Here is a 15568-nt window from a genome sequence, read left to right on the forward strand (position 1 = left end):
AGCCTGATCAACACATCACATCACAACACAGCAGGCCTGTGCCAGGCGGGAGGTACTCACCGGGGTGCTGATGCGTATCCAGACGACCTGACCTTAGTGTGGAAAACCAGGGGCTGGTCCTGCACAACTCTCTGCTTTGCTGCATGAAATTAACATTACGAGGAAACAGAAAAAACAGATTCACTAAAATGAAGCTCCATACCAAAGTCAAACAAACCAATACAAGCCAAAGAAGATGAAACCAAGAGGAGCAAGGCACAAGGAAGCAACATAAATGCTCATGTCCTTCTTCCTGTGAATTGCATGTATTCCACGCATGCCAAAAGCTCCCTGTACCATGCTAGCCACAGAACACAGCTGCACAAACAAAGGGTGCGGACACAGGTCATTCTGTCCTGGAAAAGCTAAGGTCAGCTAATCAGGGCTGAGCACCATGTTTCCGTGAATACGAGACTGAGGACAGTCATTCTGTGAACAGAGACGTCCACCACACACGGTTTCTCCATGAACACAAGACTGAGGACGGTCACTGTGAACATGGATGTCCACCACACACGGTGTCTCCATTACCACACGAGACTGAGGACAGTCATTCTGTGAACATGGACACCCACCACACACACTGTCTCCATGAACACGAAACTGAGGACGGTCACTCTGTGAACAGAGACGTCCACCACACACACTGTCTCCATGACCACACGAGACAGAACAGTCACTCTGTGAACATGGACGTCCACCACACGCAGTGTCTCCATGAACACGAGACTGAGAACAGTCACTCTGTGAACAGAGACGTCCACCACACACGCAGTGTCTCCATGACAACACGAGACTGAGGACAGTCACTCTGTGAACAGAGACGTCCACCACACACACTGTCTCCAATTATCACACGAGACTGAGGACGGTCACTCTGTGAACAGAGACGTCCACCACACACGCTGTCTCCATGAACACGAGACTGAGGATGGTCACTCTGTGAACAGAGACATCCACCACACACGCTGTCTCCATGAACACGAGACTGAGGACGGTCACTCTGTGAACAGAGACGCCCACCACACACGCTGTCTCCATGACCACGAGACTGAGGACAGTCACTCTGTGAACAGAGACATCCACCACACACGCTGTCTCCATGAACACGAGACTGAGGACAGTCACTCTGTGAACAGAGACGTCCACTACACACGCAGTGTCTCCATGACCACACGAGACTGAGAACAGTCACTCTGTGAACAGAGACGTCCACCACACACGCTGTCTCCATGAACACAAGACTGAGGACAGTCACTCTGTGAACAGAGACATCCACCACACACGCTGTCTCCATGAACACGAGACTGAGGACAGTCACTCTGTGAACAGAGACGTCCACTACACACGCAGTGTCTCCATGACCACACGAGACTGAGAACAGTCACTCTGTGAACAGAGACGCCCACCACACACGCTGTCTCCATGACCACAAGACTGAGGACGGTCACTCTGTGAACAGAGACATCCACCACACACGCTGTCTCCATGAACACAAGACTGAGGACGGTCACTCTGTGAACAGAGACGTCCACCACACACGCTGTCTCTATGACCACAAGACTGAGGACGGTCACTCTGTGAACAGAGACATCCACCACACACGGTGTCTCCATGAACACAAGACTGAGGACGGTCACTCTGTGAACAGAGACGTCCACCACACACGCTGTCTCTATGACCACACGAGACAGAACAGTCACTCTGTGAACAGAGACATCCACCACACATGCTTCTCCATGACCATGAGACTGAGGACGGTCACTCTGTGAACATGGACGTCCACCACACACGGTGTCTCCATGAACATGAGACTGAGGACGGTCACTCTGTGAACAGAGACATCCACCACACATGCTTCTCCATGACCATGAGACTGAGGACGGTCACTCTGTGAACATGGACGTCCACCACACACGCTGTCTCCATGACCATGAGACTGAGGACGGTCACTCTGTGAACATGGACGTCCACCACACACGGTGTCTCCATGAACATGAGACTGAGGACGGTCACTCTGTGAACAGAGACATCCACCACACACGGTGTCTCCATGAACACGAGACTGAGGACAGTCACTCTGTGAACAGAGACATCCACCACACACGGTGTCTCCATGACCACGAGACTGAGGACGGTCACTCTGTGAACAGAGATACCCACCACACACGCTGTCTCCATGAACACAAGACTGAGGACAGTCACTCTGTGAACAGAGACATCCACCACACACGGTGTCTCCATGAACACGAGACTGAGGACGGTCACTCTGTGAACAGAGACATCCACCACACACGGTGTCTCCATGACCACGAGACTGAGGACGGTCACTCTGTGAACAGAGATACCCACCACACACGCTGTCTCCATGAACACAAGACTGAGGACAGTCACTCTGTGAACAGAGACGTCCACCACACATGCTGTCTCCATGACCACACGAGACAGAACAGTCACTCTGTGAACATGGCTGTCCACCACACGCGCTGTCTCCATGAATAAGAGACTGAGGACAGTCACTCTGTGAACAACAGGGGCATCTACCACACACGGTGTCTCCATGAACAGGAGACTGAGGACACTCTGTAAACAGGGACGTCCACCACACTCGGTGTCTCTGTGAAGAGCAATGGGGACCACAAAGTCTCTCTCTGAACAGAGATATCCACCACACAGTCTGTCCGTGAACAGGGACATGACCACACATATTTCCTCCATGAACATCAATGTTAATTTCATAGCCTCTCTATGAACAAGCCTCACTGTTCACAGTTGTTTAATGTGCAGAGTAAGAAGGATAAGCTACTAATAGCCTAAGGAGGGCACTCTAATGGAAACAGCACTTCCCATCCAACTTTTACTGTGTGTGTTTCCCATAGCACTGCCACTTGTTTAATTTACCACAAACATGTACAAACATCAAACAATTTTTCCAACAAGACTTATTTTTTGTGAATTAACTCTTGGTGTTTCAGATGAACATTCTCTACAATAAAACAACTTTAGAAAATGGACAAGTGAATAACATTGTGTGACTCTAAAACTATTTCTTTTTTCACAAAGGATCACAGTTGTATTTCTGGTGCTGTTCAAGGCTGACCACTCTGTCATGTTCCTACAGGTTCTGTGAGCTCATGAGCAGAGTAAAGTCACATCTCTGACTTTTTACAGTACCCCAGCCTGGCACCAGTGAGACTCTGCCCTCCCCAGAAGAGATACAGATCAAGAGGTGCAACTTCCTGCTCCACAGAACAGAGCTCCAACTGGCCAGCCCAGGCCTGAGGAGTGGGGGGCAGGGGGAGGTAGCAGGCTGCCTAGCAAGTAACAAGGGTACCTTTATTGACAGAGAGGGGTACTCAGGTGCGATGTCTATAAGCAGAATATAACAATGAGCTGAGAACCTTTGTCTTTTCAACTGGGTCAGGTTAAGCTTAATAAGACTGATTAAGATGGTTCATTAAAGTAAAAATAAGTATAAATGGTTCACCATGCAAAGTAACTGGGACATGATATAGTCCACCACCTTAAAACAAGGGATATTTCTCTGGAAAAAAAAAAGAAGTATTATGTGGACTGTTTGTGGATGTGTACAACATACTACCCAAAACATGCTTTTGAGTGTGTAATATTGAAGGCCCACCCTGTAAACAGCTGCAGGGTCATTAGGAAAAAAGTACCCTAAGCAAGCATGTCTTTTTTTTTTTTTTTTGGGGTCCGGTCGTGGGGCCTGAACTCTGGGCCTGGGCGCTGTCCCTCAGCTCTTCAGCTCAAGGCTAGCACTCTACCACTTGAGCCACAGCGCCACTTCCTGCTTCTTCTGTTTATGTGGTGCTGAGGACTCGAACCCAGGGCCTCAGGCATGCAAGGCAAGCACTCTACCACTGAGCCACCTTCCCAGCCCCAAGCATGCCTGTCTTATCAGCACCTTGCATATCCCTACCACAGACCAGATGCAATAAACATTATAGAGGGGCAGAGGCATCTGCTGACAGAGGTACCTGTGTGCACCTGTGTTCCGGGAGGGCTGATACTGACCAGGTCGTTTTTGATTAGCAGCCTTGAGACTTTTTTCCTTAGAAATTCCAAAATGCAGTGGAGAAGTGGGTAGGACACAGGAGCTAAAGGAGAAACAGACCATGGGATGAAGGTAAACAGTGACAGAATTGTTTCAATGAGATGTGCATTTTTAGGGCATCTGTAAATGCAAATTCATGCAAATATGGGTATATAATATTTGGAAATAAAAAGCATTTATCCATATAAGAAAAATATTAATATGTTTTAAGGAAAGTACTGTTTGTGATTCATGTTTTATTCTGAAATAAAGCAGCATTTTGTATTAAACTACAATCCGTGTGTTTTAAATGAGACAAAAGTAATGTAAAAACTATCATTTCTTCCACATAGGATCAGCATAGTTGCATTTCCTGGATCCTGGATTCAACCTTTATTTCTTCTCATGGAAAGGGACTCAGAACACTGCTGGCTCTCTCTCTCTCTCTCTCTCTCTCTCACACACACACACACACACACACACACACACACACACACACACACACACACGCTCACACTTCTGACTGACCTGGGCAGCACGGACAGCACTGGCCCCTCCCAGAGACACTGCTGTGAGTGCAGCAGCATGGACAGGCTGATTTCCAACACCGCACCCTGACTCCCAAACATGGACGTGAGTACACAAAATGCCTGTGGGGACAGTCACAACACCCTTAGCGAGCTGTGGATGAGTGTCGGCCTCAAGTCCCCCGAGATGGGCCCTGCCCACTCCACCATGGCTGACCTTGTCACCGACTCCGTCGCTCACCACCGCACAGGACCCGGCAACCCGGATGCTCAGGCCCCGAAAATCTTAATTTTGAACAAAGATAAACGAAGTTTGAAGAGCGAATACAGGGGAGAAAAACGTGCTAGTGTGGCCCTGTTATGAGTGCCTAGCACACATCAGCACGGAGGGAGCAGCAGGGGATGTGACGAGGAAGGAGACCGGTCTTCCTGTCACACAGCCAGCAGGGTAGGACACCAAACATCTGCAGAGCACTGCATGAAGGAGCAGTGGGCAGCGGGCGGTAGGCCGGAGCCTTGGCAGCCGGAACCCATACCCAGAGAAGCGGGGAAGAGCAGTCTTGAAGCTGTGGCCTTTGAATTCACCTACACAACAGCTCCTGATGTCCTGAGTAAATAGCTAGCTACTGATTAAATTTACCCACAAATTCAAATTGTGATATTTTCTATCCTTAAACCTTTACTAGCCCAGCTTACTGTTTAAGAAAACCCTCGGTACAGGAGATGATACTTGGTGAATATATTTACCCTTGAAGCGTAAGTCAGCCTCTAATTCCAAGTTTGCCAAGTTAAACACAAATAAGCCAACCGGGCTTCCGATCCACACACACTCAGCACTACCAGAGATGCATCTGAAAACAAAGAGGAGGCATCAATTCCTCCTCTCTTCCCCGGGGTGAATGCACAGGTCCTCACTGCCCACCAGCCCCCCACGCGCCCATGCGTACGCCTCACTGTGGATAACCCAGGCCGACACCCATTCCAACCAGGCAGCGAGCTGGGAGACCTGGGCTGGCTTCCCGGCACCCAATGCTTGCCACCTGGAGACAGAGTCTCACAGCCCAACCCCGCCTGGCTCTGGCCCCCGTGTTTTCTTCCAAGGTTACAGAAGTTGGGCTCACTGCCCAGGCCAGGGGCCTGGCATGCAGCTCAAGGCCACCACAGCCCTGCTCTAAAAGTTCTGCAGGCACCTGGTAAAGGAGGTAACCAGCACAGACAGTAGCCTCCCTGGGTCCTGAGGTACAGCACACCAGTATGCAGCACAGATCTGTGGGTCATCGATAGACAATCAACAGACCTCATGCAAGCCTACAGGCTTACAGATGCTCCCAGCTGAGACCTGATGCTCCAGTGCTCCCATCTGCCCCACCTCCCTCGGCTGCACCCCATCTCTGCAACACCCGGGCTGAAGTCTTAGATGTGATGGCGAGGCCCAGCACTGGGCGCCAGAGGGATCACTGCGTGTCCACTGGGCAGCCCGCAGCACGGCTAGTGCCTTCCTGCAGCAGCTGGAGGAATGTGGCCTCCAGGGCCACGACAGCCTGGAGCAAACTGCCCTGGGGCTTTTATTCCCTCTCAAAGCGCATCTCTCCCGCTGCCAGAGCTCATGAATAGAACTGAACACTCTAACCACACACAAGACCCCCTTGGGTTCCCCAGGGTTTACACAGAAATAAGAACAACTCATTTAGGGTTCATTTAAAATACATGGTACATGTGGGGAAAAGAGGGAGTTTAGAGTAAGTTATGATTGCCTACTTTCTTTCTAAATCAAAGTCCTACTACAAAGGCAAACATCTGTCTAGATTTGGGTGGGCAAAATTAAAATAATCAAATTCCTGGTGACACAACTAAAATCATCCGAATTTACCAAATCTCAGGCTTTAAATACATGAATCTAAGTAATCACTTATAGTCAGTAAAGTAGGGACCAGAGAAGCTGGTATTTTTGCCACCCTAAGCTGCAGGTTTCAATCACACGTACGTGCCAGGCTCTGCTGCCAGGGCGTGCGGAAGTGCGCAGTGAGAAAGAGTGAGGACTGGCAGTGCTGCTTCAGCCTCTTCTGTGTCCGCCTCCTTCCCACGCAGCTGCCAGCCCCCTCCTAGGGATCAGAGAGGCATTGTTCAAGTTTAAAGCAGAGAACTGGTTCAGTGGGATGCTACAGCAAGTCTAACCCACAAGTCAAAAACAAAACCCCTTGAAAATACGGTAAATGTAAAAAGTTACACTGTAGATTCTGAAGTTCATGGAGGATAGAATTTTAACAGATTGAGCCAAGAAAGCGAGTGGGGGAAAAGACTTTCAATGTGAAGTCATTATCTCCATAGTTCCTAAAGTAGAAATGTATATTTATGAGAGAAATATTGAAAACCAAGGCTTAAGGCCTTAGGGAAAAGTAAGAATATAGCATAGGTCAGTAATGTCTAAGCTACTATAAAACTTATTTAAAGCTAAAATGAAAAGAATACATGAAGAATAAGACAAATGTGTAGGGAGCAAAGTAACATGAACATTAACACATGAGCCAGAGACAGAGTCAATCCCCCTGGAGAACAAGTGTCAAGACTTGGAGTGGAGGCTCCCTCTCCCAGGTGGGATACGCCCAGCCTCAGGGGACCCAGGCCCTCAAAAGCTGCAGGCCCCCACCCAGGGGTGTCCTAGGTTCCCCTCAACATCCCTCCACACGGCAGCACACCACGGACCTCCTGCCACCTGAAGTCAGGAGCCCGATGGGCAAGCCTGCACCCTGGTTCACAGCACACACGGGACTCATGGTGTCTGAGGTCAGGAGCCCGATGGGCTAGCCTGTACCCTGGTTCACAGCACACACAGGACTCGTGGTGTCTGAGGTCAGGAGCCCGATGGTCTAGCCTGCACTCTGGTTCACAGCACACACAGGACTCGTGGTCTGAGGTCAGGACCCTGGTCTAGCCTGCACCCTGGTTCACAGCACACACAGGACTCGTGGTGTCGTGGTGTCTGAGGTCAGGAGCCCGATGGGCTAGCCTGCACCATGGTTCACAGCATACATGGGACTTGTGGTGTCTGAGGTCATGACCCTGGTCAAGCCTGCACCATGGTTCACAGCACACACAGGACTCGTGGTGTCTGAGGTCAGGACCCTGGTCAAGCCTGCACCCTGGTTCACAGCACACACAGGACTCGTGGTGTCTGAGGTCAGGACCCTGGTCTAGCCTGCACTCTGGTTCACAGCACACACAGGACTCGTGGTCTGAGGTCAGGACCCTGGTCTAGCCTGCACCCTGGTTCACAGCACACACAGGACTCGTGGTGTCTGAGGTCAGGATCCTGGTCTAGCCTGCACGCTGGTTCACAGCACACACAGGACTCATGGCATCAAGTCAGGACTCCGGTCAAGCCTGCACCCTGGTTCACAGCACACACAGGACTCGTGGTGTCTGAGGTCAGGATCCTGGTCTAGCCTGCACTCTGGTTCACAGCACACACGGGACTCGTGGTGTCTGAGGTCAGGACCCTGGTCTAGTCTGCACTCTGGTTCACAGCACACACAGGACTCGTGGTGTCTGAGGTCAGGATTCTGGTCTAGTCTGCACTCTGGTTATCAGCACACACAGGACTCGTGGTGTCTGAGGTCAGGATCCTAGTCTAGCCTGCACTCTGGTTCACAGCACACACGGGACTCGTGGTGTCTGAGGTCAGGACCCTGGTCTAGCCTGCACTCTGGTTCACAGCACACACAGGACTCGTGGTGTCTGAGGTCAGGACCCTGGTCTAGTCTGCACTCTGGTTCACAGCACACACAGGACTCGTGGTGTCTGAGGTCAGGATTCTGGTCTAGTCTGCACTCTGGTTATCAGCACACACAGGACTCGTGGTGTCTGAGGTCAGGATTCTGGTCTAGTCTGCACCCTGGTTCACAGCACACACAGGACTCGTGGTGTCTGAGGTCAGGACTCTGGTCTAGCCTGCACCATGGTTCACAGCACACGCAGGACTCGTGGTGTCTGAGGTCAGGACCCTGGTCTAGCCTGCACCCTGGTTCACAGCACACACAGTACTCGTGGTGTCTGAGGTCAGGACTCTGGTCTAGTCTGCACTCTGGTTATCAGCACACACAGGACTCGTGGTGTCTGAGGTCAGGATCCTGGTCTAGCCTGCACTCTGGTTATCAGCACACACAGGACTCATGGCATCAAGTCAGGACTCTGGTCTAGCCTGCACCCTGGTTCACAGCACACACAGGACTCGTGGTGTCTGAGGTCAGGACCCTGGTCTAGTCTGCACTCTGGTTATCAGCACACATAGGCCACGTGGTGTCAAGTCCAGACCCTGGACCTTTTCTAATCAAGGAATCTCGTATTGTACTTCCTCCCCAGCCAACCTAACAGAGGCTGTGAGGATCTGATTGTGAGTGCTGCATTTCAGCTGGAAGCCCCATGAGACGCAGCAGCTCACCTGGCAGTTTGTGTGGTCCAGGCTTTCCCCTTCTGGTGGAGAAGGTCTCACTTTTCTTCTTTAAGTGTACACATGCCACACGGCGATAATGGTATCCTTCAATCAAACTGAAGATCTGAAGCTACAAAAACAAAGCACATGAAGATGTGAATCTCCTTCAGTACATGATACTTACATACTTACTACAAGCAGTAAAATTCCCGAGAGAACACTGGGCTGGGGCACCCCCACCGACTCAGGGCCCCTGCTCAGAAGGGCCAGCAGATCCAAGGACAGCCCTATCACACAAGCTCCTCAAGACACACCTGGAATGAGGTCCCCTATACATGTCCCACAGCCCTTGGCACAGGCTCAGCCATAAACATCTCTGACTTCTTTCCAGAGGTAAGACACAGGACAGTAGTAACCACCCTTGTCAAAAAGCATATAAGTTATCTTAGGTCCTTACTGTACCTTTGTCATATTTATACCAAGTTTTATCCATGCTTTGTGAAATAAATATTGTTCACACTTTTTAATTATTCACATTAAAAACAGAAACAGGTGTGGCACTGGTGATGGTTCATGACTCATGAGGCCGAGGCTGAGGCTCATAGTTCTAAGTCAGACCCAGCAGGAAAGCCTGTGAGACAAAATAACAGAAGTAGAGAAGTGGAGCTGTAGCTCAAGCAGTAGAGTGCTAGCCTTGAGCAAAAAAGCTCAGGGACCGTGCCAAGTCCTGAGTTTAAAGTACCAGAAAAAAAAGTACAGATAAAATACTTCCAGTCTTCAAAAACATATAAAGCAGATGCTGATGGCTAAACAGGTGGTTCTCAACTTTGAAACATTCTGGAGTCCACATGGTGCTTCTAGAACATGCACACCACCAGGTGCTCTGCACCCTGGGGGCCCAACCACCGCGTCCCTGCCAGGGTGACAGAGTGCACAGTGTGACCAAGCTTCCTCAGCCTTGCTCCAAGGAACCAGAAAATGGAGGCCTCCCATGTCATGTTCTCACCTGGCCATCAGCACACCCGGTGACAAGCTGCCTGCTTTCCCCATGGATGAGAAGACTTAGGAGGGGGTACGCTGTAGAGGTGAGCAGAGGACAGTCACATTCGTGGACACTCCTACCACCAGGCTTTCTGATGATAAGCTCAGTGTTTCCCACCAGTATGTAAAAGTGTATGTGAAGACAAATTTTGAAAACTCTGTCAGTGAGCAGGAAGAAAGGGAAATTGTCCCAAGAATAAAGAATGGGTGGCTTTCACTCCACTGGCCACAGGCAGACCTGGTAAGTCAAACCTCACCAGCTTACAGAAAACCTGTGAGCCAGAGCAGGTCTCCTGGTGACTGCTGGCTCCCAGAGGAGCTCCGCGCAGGGAGAACTGCATAGGGGGAGAAGGAAATCATGGGCTTATGATGAGAACAGCAAGTAAGTAGATGTCTTGTTTAATTTGACAAAGTACTGCATGAAATGCCATTCAGTTAAAAGAGTCTAAACTGTCAAGAATTTAGGAGAATTAGATAAATGAAGATTAACACTGTAGACTGTAACTAAGCTACTAATGATTTCAAAGATCAAGTTTATCATTGTTTTCATGACAGCCAAATAATTTTGCATAATTAACTTCAGAAAATGTGCTTTACCCTAAGAGTGGTGAACAATTCTGAGTTGCCCATGGGTAAACTGACCCCAGGGAGATCACTGGATCTTGGGTAAACTGATCTCAGGGAAATCACTGGATTTTGAGTAATCTGACCTCAGGGAGATCAATGGATCTTGGGTAATCTGACCTCAGGGAAATGGCTAGATCATAGGTAAATTGACCTCAGGGAGATCACTGGACCTTAGGTAAACTGACCCCAGGGAGATCACTGGACCTTAGTAAACTGACCCCAGGGAGATCGCTGGAGTTTAGGTAAACTGACCCCAGGGAGATCGCTGGAGTTTAGGTAAACTGACCCCAGGGAGATCACTGGACCTTAGTAAACTGACCCCAGGGAGATCACTGGAGTTTAGTAAACTGATCCCAGGGAGATCACTGGATCTTAGGTAAACTGACCCTAGGGAGATCACTGGACCTTAGGTAAACTGACCCTAGGGAGATCACTGGACCTTAGTAAACTGACCCCAGGGAGATCACTGGAGTTTAGGTAAACTGATCCCAGGGAGATCACTGGATCTTAGGTAAACTGACCCTAGGGAGATCACTGGACCTTAGGTAAACTGACCCCAGGGAGATCACTGGACCTTAGGTAAACTGACCCCAGGGAGATCACTGGACCTTAGGTAAACTGACCCCAGGAAGATCACTGGACCTTAGTAAACTGACCCCAGGGAGATCGCTGGAGTTTAGGTAAACTGATCCCAGGGATATCACTGGAGTTTAGGTAAACTGACCCCAGGGAGATCACTGGACCTTAGGTAAACTGACCCCAGGGAGATCACTGGACCTTAGGTAAACTGACCCCAGGGAGATCACTGGACCTTAGGTAAACTGACCCCAGGGAGATCACTGGACCTTAGTAAACTGACCCCAGGGAGATCACTGGAGTTTAAGTAAACTGATCCCAGGGAGATCACTGGACCTTAGGTAAACTGACCCCAGGGAGATCACTGGATCTTACGTAAACTGACCCCAGGAAGATCACTGGATCTTGGGTAAACTGACCCCAGGGAGATCGCTAGATCATGGGTAAATTGGAGAAAAGTAATTCCACCAGGTCATCATGGCATCTGTATGATCTTTAAATGGCACTTGCATGAAAAGAAAAGAACCACATCATGCTTATATTTATTCGTCTTCCCATGAAAACATGGCACATGTGAAGAACACATCCAACATAGGAGGTGACGCTAGGGGATGAGTTCTAGGGGATATGGAACCTGCAGGTGACCCCTGCCCAGACTATACACACCATGTCCCAGGCTCCTGGGACAGCCACACGGAGACTTCTAATGCATCAGGCATACATCTTTGTAACCTGGTGTTCATTTCACTTATCACCAGAAAGATAGTCTGAAGAAAGCACATAGATCATGAGGTCTAACCCATCCCCTAAGTCCCCACACACTGGACCGTGAGGGACTCAGGGCCTATAAATGCTTCCATCTCCAGGCCTTGTGTCCACACAGGAACAGGGGGCTGATGGCTGCCTGCAGCCAGTATCTTACCTAAGAGCAAACATGCTTTGTCCAGTTTCCTGAAACAGAGGCTCAGACTTCTAACTAATGCTGATTTTAAACTAAAAACTTCAAAGACACTGAAGTGAAATACATCATCACATGGTTGTTTAAAGGTAAGACTGACAGATTTGGACCACTGTATCTCTGAGAGATAACAGATTATGTGAGAATCTGGTTACATCGCCTATTTAGTGAAAATGTAGCCAATTTTTAATTTACCTGTTAAAATGGATGAACTGTATATTAATGATCCCATACAATGGTCCCAGACCTTCGGATAGACAGACATTGCATTAGAAGAGGTAAACGTGTTGCCATTATTGCCAAAGTGTGAACTATATTCTTTCCAATGACACGTTAATCTAGGTGAACAATTATCAAACATAATAAAGATGATCATAAATAAAACTTTGGAAACATGATACAGGATGTCAGAATCATGAAGAAAAAGAAATCTCAACCCTTTCAGAGTGACCACCTTCCGATTTGAGCAAACTGAAGCCACACACCAGAAGGGTGGAACAAGTCCTGCACGGGTTTATCAACACCCAAGGAGGGCGAAGTGAAAGGTGATGGTGTCTGCTGCAGGCCCTGCGCCTGCTGTGGAGAGTGCTCAACCACAGAGCTGCATCCGGCTGGGGTGTGCACACGTGCTTACCACGTACACACCATGTCCTATATGGTCGGCACAGACTTCCAAAACAGCCACCAGTCATGCAAAAGGAATCATTGTGTCCATGAGACATACACAAATGTAAACACAACGGAGCTTGTCCAACAACGCTGGCAAGCAGCGCAGCCCAGACTCAGGAAAAGCAACAGCTGTTGTGTACAGCCAGTTTTCACGGGACAGGCATTTCTACAGTCTCAGTCTGCTCATATAGAGTCACTACCCTCAACTTTTCTTTCAGGACAATGTGTAACGTCCTCCCTTCATCAGCAAAATGGCAATGTGAGAGCAAGCTCACCAGGGGCTCACTGAAAGTGAGCTAGCATTTTACTGTATCTCTGCAAAAGCGCAGGTACTGTGGAGCCCTCCTCTCATGGACACTGGCTCTTCTGCTCTTGGTTACTGGGGGACAACAGAGTAACTAAACCGATGCCTCGCTTCAAGGTCCTGGATTGGAGGAGGGCCCTGTATCCTTAAGCCTGTGTAGCAATCCCAGATGCCCAAGAACTGTGCTGTGGACATTGAACCCCAAGCCCAGTCAGAACATCAAGATGCCACTTACACACAGAAATGGGTGAAGATAGCCTTCTTGCATTGTGTGGTAGAAATAAAACTGCATGTGTAACAGTGACCAACCACAACATTACAAATGTGCTCATAACTAGAGCTGCTTGACATCCAGCCTACCTTAAAGCTCCTGTCTTCAGACACTGAGATGAGCACTTCTGCTTGCCAGGGACAGAACGCCACTGCTGTCACTGGGCCACCGTGGCCCTGCAGTACCACCCGCACAGACTGCGTCTGCAAGGATTTACAAGTGACTCTGGGACACTGTGGGATTGGCCACCATCAGAAAGTCATAAGTGCATCAGAAAGAGTTTCTGTTAAGACAGACTTCACTTTACCTGTCCCCTCTTAGAAATTAACTTCTGATGCCCGTGCTGTGCGTTGAGAAATACTCAGGCAACTAAAAAAGATGAAAACTAGCCAAAGCTGATCTGACCTAAATGTAACCCTGACACATCCATGTTTCCCACCTTCCCAGAAACCTGTTCTCTACCATCCAGAACCCAGTCCTGAGAAGCAGTGCTCAGCCTTTTCTTCTCCAATGTCTCTCCCATCTGTTTCTCTATCACTGTCTCTCTGTCTCTGAGTCTCAGTTTTCGTTTTTCTTCAGTATCCACCTGTCTCTGTCTCAGGCTCCCTGTCTGCCTGTCTCTCTCTGTATTTCTCTTTATCGCCTTATCTCTCGGGCTTTTCTGTCCCTCTTCTACCCTCTACCTTTTAGAAAGCATCTATCCTACATCTCTCATCTCCCTCAGCAGCTACTCTCTCTAGGGAGTTACTAGAGCACAGTAAGATAGCATATCTAGCAGCACTCTGATTGAGCTGAGTGAATGATCCTCTCCTCAAATTCTAAACTTCCCCTAGCCCAAAACAGTGTCCTAGAAGCCAGTGGCATGAGCTCATATTCCATGATGTTGTCTGAGAAATGTCAGTGAGAGCACCAGAGCTCTTGACAGCCAGAGACATCCCACTTTGCATGGCTGGGGACTCTGGCAGTTATGGGAGACCTCACCTTGATCTCATACAACTTAACCCAGATAGGAAGCACACTGACAACACACTGGGGAAGCTGGGCCAGATGGATGAATGGGTGGATGGACTGATGGATGGGTAGGTGGATAGATGGGTGGGTAGATGGATAGATGGATGGATGGATGGATGAGTGGATGATGAATGAATGGGTAGGTGGAAGGATGGATGGATGGGTGGGTGGATGGATGTTTGGTGGATGGATGGGGGATGGAAGGAGGAGAGAGGTGGATGGTGGATGGATGGGTGGGTGGGTGGGTAGATGCATGGATAGATAGATGGGTGGGTGGTAGATGGATGGACAAATGGATGGGTGGATGGATGGATGGTAGATGGAGGGAGGAATGGAGGGATGGTAGATGCAAGGAGGGATGGATGGATGGATGGTAGATGGAGGGAAGGATGGTGGATAGATGGTTGGTGGATGAATGAGGGGATGGAGGGAGGAAGACGGAGATGGATGGCAGATAGATAGGTAGATGGAAGGATGGGTGAGAGATAGATGGACAGATGGGACAGATGGATGGATGGTAGATGGAGGGAGGGATGGTTGGGTGGATGGATGGTTGGTAGATCAATGAATGGATGAAGGGAGGGAGAGACAGACAAATGGTGGATGGAGGGTGGAAATGATAGTGGATGGATGGGTAGAGGGATGGATAGGTGGGTGGGTGGATAGATGGGTGGATATGTGAATGATGGGTTGACAGATGGATGGTAGATAGAGGAAGGGAGGGAGAAATCTATGGAGTGACGGAGAAGTAAAGGGATGGTAGCTAGAGGGAGAAAGGATGAGTGGATGGTTGGTGGATGAATGAGTAGATGGAGGGAAGGAGAGATAGATGGTAGATGGGTGGGTGGATAGACAGTGGATGAATGGGTGAATGGACAGATGGATGGGTGGGTAGGTGGATATCTGGGTGGGTAAATGGATGGATGAGTGAATGACGAATGAATGTATAGGTGCATTGATGGAGGAAGGGACAGATGGATGGTGGATGGAGGGAGGGAAGTATGGGTGGACGGTTGGTGGATGAATGAGTGGATAAAGGAAGGGAGAGATGGATGTGAATGG

At 49.3% G+C, this 15568-nt stretch overlaps 1 protein-coding gene across 1 annotated transcript in view; it reads right to left on the minus strand.

The window, feature by feature from the left end:
* The window catches only part of Wdr27 (WD repeat domain 27), a 120775-nt gene that overhangs the window by 89022 nt on the left and 16185 nt on the right, over window positions 1-15568 (minus strand). Inside the window, exons 6-15 of the mRNA XM_042667750.1 lie at window positions 13585-13698; window positions 12447-12498; window positions 10056-10126; window positions 9059-9179; window positions 6605-6722; window positions 5368-5471; window positions 4838-4905; window positions 4622-4743; window positions 4075-4157; window positions 61-139 (exon numbers count right to left, since the gene is read on the minus strand). Of these exons, the coding sequence (XP_042523684.1) occupies window positions 61-139; window positions 4075-4157; window positions 4622-4743; window positions 4838-4905; window positions 5368-5471; window positions 6605-6722; window positions 9059-9179; window positions 10056-10126; window positions 12447-12498; window positions 13585-13698 (932 nt within the window). The remainder of the gene's footprint in view (window positions 1-60; window positions 140-4074; window positions 4158-4621; window positions 4744-4837; window positions 4906-5367; window positions 5472-6604; window positions 6723-9058; window positions 9180-10055; window positions 10127-12446; window positions 12499-13584; window positions 13699-15568) is intronic.

This window comes from Dipodomys spectabilis, unplaced genomic scaffold (assembly GCF_019054845.1).
Source record: "Dipodomys spectabilis isolate Male_0828 unplaced genomic scaffold, ASM1905484v1 ptg000419l, whole genome shotgun sequence".
Taxonomy (NCBI): domain Eukaryota; kingdom Metazoa; phylum Chordata; class Mammalia; order Rodentia; family Heteromyidae; genus Dipodomys; species Dipodomys spectabilis.